Below are 7,104 nucleotides of genomic sequence, written 5' to 3' on the forward strand. Positions count from 1 at the left end.
CAGCTACAGTGGAGCCATTCACCAATAGCGAGTCCTTCTCTATCTGTTAACTTCTTGTATGGACCGCTACCTCAGAGCTCTTTCAGCCTCTTTGCTGCAAATTGTTGCTGGTCCGCGTGGTGGTGATAATAAACCACGCCCAAGTCAATAAACACTAACTGGAATGGGTGGAGAGTCCCAAAATACGGCGAGGCACTAGTTCTGAAAAGAACCGGTAAAGCAGCTCCAAAGAGCCCAAGGCTTAGTGACACAAGAAGAACAACAGCTCAAGAACACTGCAGCAAGGTGCTTTTCTTCACTATCGCGCCGTTTTCAATTAAAATAACACCTCGGTTTCCATGGTTTTTAATTGAAAAAATTTTTATGACCGCGAATAATTGCAGCCGCGAATATATCCCGACCTACGATGTGAATGTAAACATTGAGGGGGCGAGCCATCAATTCACATTGTTTGATAAGAAGATTAAAATTATAATAAATCCAGCTCTTAGCCTGCATGCATATTCAGACCCCAGCCTCATGGCTGGGGTCTGAACAGAGCAAACACACCAGTTAACACAACCAAAATAACCCAGTAAAAGAGACAAGGATGAACTATCCTGTCACTTTGAAAAAAATGTGCCAAGCTAAACTTTTAATCAAGCTTCCATCAATTAACATCTTTTTGAAATAAAACTACTGAAATAAAATTAATCCAGCTCTTAACGTGCATGCATATTCAGACCCCATCCTCATAGTCCGGCAGGGTCTGAACAGAGCAAACCCACTATTTAACACCACTGACCAAAATGACCTAATAAAAGTGACAAGGATAAACTGTCCTAATACTTTGAGAAAAAGTGACAAGCTAAACTTCTAATCAAGCTTCTCTCACAATTTTAATTCTGTCAATGAGAGGACTAATCTAGAGGAGTCTTAGATCAAACTGCTTTTAAGTTCTTCAGCCTTTAGAGATGCTTTAGACAGCCCCTCTATCTTGCTCTTTTTGACCACACCCTCTAGATTAATTTTGCCCACGTGGTTCAAATTTATCAATAATAGTATACTAATTTAATTCTCGTATTCTTCCGTTCACAAACAAGACGTAACGCAAATAGACCTAGACAGATTAGTGTGGGTCTCGCTCATGCTCGCCCCGATTAGGCAATTTCTGAAAAACATAGCAACTTTGAGGGGAAATTTACCTGAATAAAATAAGACCCAGCAACTGAGGAGTCTCACAATGTATGGCAAGCCGTTTGTTTCAAAATGCTTACAATAAGCAATTCATTTTGTGCTTTATAGGTCCGGCATTAACTCAACTGTGAAGTATTTGACTGATGAACAACTGACTCAGCTAGGCGTTCAAACAATTGGAGAGAGGCAGTGGCGTATCCAAGGTAGGGCATGGTAGGGCATTTGCCCTACCAACTGCTACTGAATCAAAATTAATATTGCCTTCTAATTTAGGCCACTCCAATTTGATTCCTTGTTTCCCATTACCCGCCCGCATGGGGCCGCATCGCTATTCATTATTGCGGTTTTTCATTGATTATACAAGCAATTTATACAGCTGATAATGAATAAATTTAATGAAAATGAACAAACCCGCCCGCCCGCATCAGGCCCGCCTCTGTAATGGGAAACTATGAATCTTATTGGAGTGGCCTTACTGTAGTTATAAATTTAAGATATCTCCAATCTTGATTAAGGCCAGAGAACACAATAAATAAAGAAAACACTCAAAAGAGAACTTTAGAGAAGAAAAGAGCAAGCCGAGCTAGTCTGATATAGTCGACTTCATCATCATTATTGTGGGCGCAGACGTACTTTAATTAAAGACACGCCCATTATGAATATTAATTAACCACAAATTTTTTTTCGGCGCGCTTCGCGCGCCATTTTTGCCCCACCATCTTCAAAAGTCTAGATACGCCACTGGAGACTGAGAGGACTCAACTTAAGACATTATGCTCTACATCAGTTTCTAGTAAGCCTGTAGCACATGATCTCTATTAAATATTTTTATGTGTATATGCATGTATATCTTAGTGTCAGACTTATAGCTACAAAAGTTGTATAATTTATAAATGAATGGAATTATTTTTTGTGTATGTGACATATAATAAATGCTTGTCTTGTTTAGATGACAGAATTATGAAAGAGGTTCAAAGGGTCCTTAAACCAAGCGAAAGTGAGCAGCCAAAGTTGATAAATCGAAGATCAGGCAAAGCTAGAAAAGGATCTTTTGTTCCAAAGTCATCACAGCCACAATCTCAAACTTTTCAAAAAAAAGTTGTGGTATTGAAGTATATGGGATCAAAGCCTCCACTACAATTTAATATAAACGATGGATTAATTTTAACCACTGGTTTTTTACCTGAAATTTCCTATGAATCAACAGAGCTAGAAGTACGTCAGATAATTATTGAAGTTCTTCATAATGATACTGCAGAAGACCTGACTTCTGTCACAACTTATGACTTTCTATTTGTTGCCGTAAAGGGAAAGAAAGCGACAATTTTGACATGTCTGCCTCGTAATTTTGAGTATAGCGGTAGAATACTGAAGCAAACTGCAGGCAATGGACCAGTTTATATTCGTCTAACAGCTTCATTATCTAAGCAGCCTCGAGTCACATGGAGTCCTTTAAGCAGTGATTCTGATTTTGAATTACCAGATGCTAGCTCAATTTATAATAAAAAGCCCAAATCTTCTAAAATGATAATAGAAGTATCTGATGCAGACTCAGATTTTGAGCTACCGTCTACTACTACTGGTACTTCAATGCCTGCTTTATCTACATTACTATCATCAACTTCACAAGGACACCGCTGTACAGCACTTCATCATTCAACAACAAAGGAACCCGCTAATGCATCTCAATCTGCTTCTAGTGCTAGTGTTAAAAATACATCTATTCCAGTGTCAAGTGTCTCATTAGGAGGACGTTGTTGTACTTCTACTCCACAACCCACATCTCTGTCTACTTCTAGTGACAATGTGTCATCAGCTATGCCAGTATCAACTGACACTTCATCAACTTCAGGAGCTAGACTTTATGCATATGGATCATTATCACTTAGTAGTCATTCTACATGTACATCAAATCAACATCATGTTGATATATCTCAATCTACTTCTAGTGTTAGCGCTAGCAATACATTACCAGTGTCAACTTATACACCATTAACATTGGGAAGGCGTCGTACGTATCGATCTTTATCACTTCGTCGTCCTACATCTGCTCAGCAACCAGTTGATACATTTCAGTATACTTCTAGTGCAAGCAATACATTGTCAGCTATGTCAGTATCAACTGACACTCCATCAACTTCAGGCGGTCATTCGAATGAATCAACTCAACATTTGCCATCACTTGTTGAACACTCACCCAGATCTGTTGTTAGTACTAATCATGCCCCTCCCTCCCCACTCTCTACTAGCCATGCCCCTTCCTCCCCTCTCTCTCTCCCTCCTACTTCTCTCCCTGTCACATCATCTCGTTCTATTCAGATATCATGTGGCAGTAATGAGTCTCCATTTAACTTTGATCAAGAATTAGAGTTTCTCCAATATTCACCAGTTAAAGATGTATCTCCTTCACTGGAAAGACTCTGTGAAATGTTTCCTAACTTCAAGCCAGATGCTATTAAAATTCTATATGAAATCTATAATGAAGATGGGGCATTAGTATCTGATTGTTTAGTGGAAGGTGTGCAACTGCATTGTTTGCTTCAACAGCTGAATTTACGTTTTATCAGTGTTTCTATTCCTGAAACTCCCAAGATTCGTATTGAGGGAGATGATGACTGGGTAGATGCAGCCTTTACATTTTATAAAGGGCAAAGTTTTTGTAAGGATGCTCCTGTGAGGCTAGTAATGACAGATGAGCCAGCTATTGATGCAGGGGGAGTGAGTGCCCAGTTCTTTGCTGAAGTATATAAGAGACTTGCTGAAGGGAAAAAGAAAATTTTTGAAGGAGAACTTGATTTTGTTAGACCTGTTTTTAATTTGAGTCTTGTTGGAGTATTAAAAGTTTTTGGCATTATAGTGGCTCATTCTATTATAGTTCAAAGAGTTGGATTTCCTTATTTCTCCCCATCTTGCTATTACTTCATGCTTGGCCACTATGAAATTGCTGCTACTAAAGTGTTAAGGAAAGAAGCTAGTGGAAAGGTGAACTACGTTTTAAATGAAGTCAGTCATTTACTTAATCTGTGTTTATTGTTTTATTGTATTGTCTCAACAGATTGAATCTTATGAAGGAAATGTTTATGAGGAACTTGAATGCTTTGAGTCACTTGTTGAACTAATGGATGAATGTGGCATCATTGATATTCCAATTAAAGTAACTAATATTGTTATTTATGCTTCTTGTCTATTGGTAAAACTTTTAACCCTTGTCCTTTTTAGAGATACAATATGGCTCGGATTACCCAAGCTATTTTACTCTTTGATACATTACAAAAAAGAAAGCTGCTATTGGATATGATTGGAGAGGGCCTGGACATGCATTATGGGTTAAGAAGGCTCATGTCTCACTTTCCTACAATTTTTGAACCGTTGTTTTTGTATTCTGGGACTCTGACAAGTCGAGATATTATCAACATCATTATACCCCCTGAATGTACATCAGAAAGGAATACGATCTACTGGATAGTCTTTATAGTTTTTTGAGAAAGTGTGATGAAAAACGTAAGTTAGCTTCACTAGAATTAGCGTCAGTATTTTCTGTAGAATTGCTAGCTTTTCTGATATTCATAACTGGAAAGAGATTCACTAATTGCAATAGCATAAATGTGAAATTCTCAGACAATCTTTCTGCCATCAAAGTGGATACGTGTGCTTCTACCCTTTATTTTTCCAAAAGGATCTGTAAACCAAAGGAACTTGAGTGTGAATTAAAAGTATTGCTGGATCATGATTTGTCTTACACTACTATGTAAATTTTTGTTTGAAAGTTACACACAATTAAGTATTTTCACTTAAAACAGTTAACTTTATGTCAGTTATGTGCATCATAATTTGTGAATAATTGTTTACATTTTGGTTATCATCATCCAATTATTATTGTAACAAATTAATTAATAATTTTCACCAGTTGATTTATAAACATTCAATTCATAATCAGTCTCCTGCAAATAATAATAACTGTAAAAATTTTAATTACAAACTTCTATCATGATTCATAAGGTAGGAAAAGAGTGCATAATTAGTGTGTGCATATGAGAAAGAGAGACTTATCAGTAACCATGTATCGTCATCAAATGCTGAAGTAAGAGGTATGCATCACTGAAAGTAGCAACAGATCTATTACCTAGTTCAGCAATATATAATTCTCTAAAGTCAGCACTCAAGTGTTCCAAAGTTTCAGGTACTTCAACAATGTTAAGACCGTCATCATCATGAAGTATAGGACCACCATAATCATATCCATACATGTTCCAGTCATCTACATCTACCTCTTGATGATCACCATGTATTATGCTATTAGTCCAAATTTTTCGAGGAGACCAGTTACGTTCAGTTCGAATTGGCTGATGATTCCATGCCCTTGTGAACTCCTGCAATGACATATTAATTAGAGGTACATACAAGCAATGCAATGCAAATAAGTGTACTTCATTAGTAGGATCTAATTCATTGCACATTTCAAGATTGTAGAAAATCTCATAAAATGTTGCACAGACACATCTATACACATCTCTCCATAATCGCTCTATTCTCTGATTGTGTGTTGATGGACCAGCAATCCTCGATCACAACCTCTAACAGCAATCATAAATTGGCAAATAATAGTATTCTCACCCCCCCCCCTATCAGATCGCAACGTGAAGGAATTCCAAAACTGTCTATAGCTTCAGAGAAAGCTGAAAATACTGTCATGGCTCGATTATTAGTAGCAAATCGTAAAAAAACAATCATGCGTGAATATCCATCGATTCCGCCATGAATAACAAACCTCCAACGAATGAGGCTATGGTGACCGTCTATGTGCCACAGACTGTTAGCACCTGGAACTTTGTAAGCTCGTCGGGATAGCCGTCCATGCCATCTCAAAAATCTTCTGAGTGGGTCTGTTCTCCAAACAGATTCCCTGATCCTTTGACGCTGTACATGAATACCTATACTCTCCAAGTAGCCTCTAAGAATAGCTTGGCCAGTATGGGGATTACGGTTTTGGTATTGACTAATAATAGAATCTAGAGCATCATCACTGACATCAGAAAAGCGATGAGGTATACCATCATGTTCTGACAATCTTCTCCATAATGTTGACCTACTTACACCAACTAAATCTGCTATTTTTAAAAATTCCACCATTTCAATGTTGATGAATACTCTAGGTTGTCCAGGTCCACCATTTGATGAATAAATAGTAGGCCTTGAAATAGAAATAACTGTGGAACAGGTAGTATTACAAGTCAGTTGGGAAAGGAAATGGCAAATCCGATAGTGTAAATGAGCAAGTGTTTCACTTGTTGATGAATCTGGGTCGTCACCGTGCTCAGTTAGTCTCGCGTAACCAGACCACACCCTCCGTCCCGGAGGCACGGAGGGTGTGGTCTGGCTACGCGAGACTAGTGCTCAGTGGCATCTTCCGTTTGACACTGATCAAGCTTTCCAACCTTGTAATGTAAAAATCCCTGTTCTGTCCAATTCCATGAATTATTTCGCTTCTTACTTGTGTCAATATACTCTCTACTTCGGTAAATAAGCTCTAAACAAGGGAAGAATGGAGTAAAACTTAGAACAATGGTTGGCTCACCATTTTTTGAGACCACTCCTTTGAAACGCCTACTGAATTAATAGGCGTTAACCAAGGCGCGGTCTCGATACTCCGTTCATTCCCGTGTACTAGTATAGTGTTGTTATAACAACATTTATCATTGATAATATACCGAAGTATCCTGAACGTGACTACCTAGAAATCCACACACTTGCAGCAGCTGAGATGGGGCCCATTGAATACTCTTTGAAGGTATAATTTACTCTTGATAATATCAGGAGTACATAATACCTAAGGAGAGTATCCAAGGGCCCCATCACATCTGCTGCAAGTGTGTGGATTTCTAGGAAGTCACGTTCAGCATACTTCGGTAGATTATCAATGATGAATGT

General features: G+C 38.2%; 1 protein-coding gene and 1 long non-coding RNA gene across 5 annotated transcripts; one reads left to right on the forward strand and one right to left on the reverse strand.

Moving 5' to 3' along the window:
• The first annotated feature begins 791 nt into the window (after positions 1–791).
• LOC109588875 (uncharacterized) lies at positions 792–5,102 on the forward strand. 4 transcript variants are annotated; one of them, XM_020004979.1, is made up of 7 exons: positions 792–1,224; positions 1,285–1,379; positions 1,658–1,969; positions 2,126–4,179; positions 4,232–4,330; positions 4,396–4,677; positions 4,720–5,102. In XM_020004979.1, the coding sequence occupies exons 4-6, from the start codon at positions 2,137–2,139 to the stop codon at positions 4,657–4,659; spliced, it is 2,406 nt and encodes an 801-aa protein (XP_019860538.1). In that variant the 5' UTR covers positions 792–1,224; positions 1,285–1,379; positions 1,658–1,969; positions 2,126–2,136; the 3' UTR covers positions 4,660–4,677; positions 4,720–5,102. The 4 variants fall into 4 exon arrangements, with proteins under 4 accessions (XP_019860538.1, XP_019860541.1, XP_019860540.1 ...); XM_020004982.1 differs by having other exon boundaries at positions 2,126–4,158; XM_020004981.1 differs by having other exon boundaries at positions 1,692–1,969.
• Positions 5,084–6,935, reverse strand: LOC109588876 (uncharacterized). Its single transcript, XR_002188410.1, has 2 exons — positions 6,752–6,935; positions 5,084–6,703 (listed from the first exon to the last, which is right to left on the reverse strand). It is a non-coding gene; the product is annotated as an uncharacterized LOC109588876 (long non-coding RNA).
• Between the last annotated feature and the right edge of the window lie 169 nt (positions 6,936–7,104).

Source organism: Amphimedon queenslandica, unplaced genomic scaffold, assembly GCF_000090795.2.
Source record: "Amphimedon queenslandica unplaced genomic scaffold, v1.1 AMPQUscaffold_11798, whole genome shotgun sequence".
Taxonomy (NCBI): domain Eukaryota; kingdom Metazoa; phylum Porifera; class Demospongiae; order Haplosclerida; family Niphatidae; genus Amphimedon; species Amphimedon queenslandica.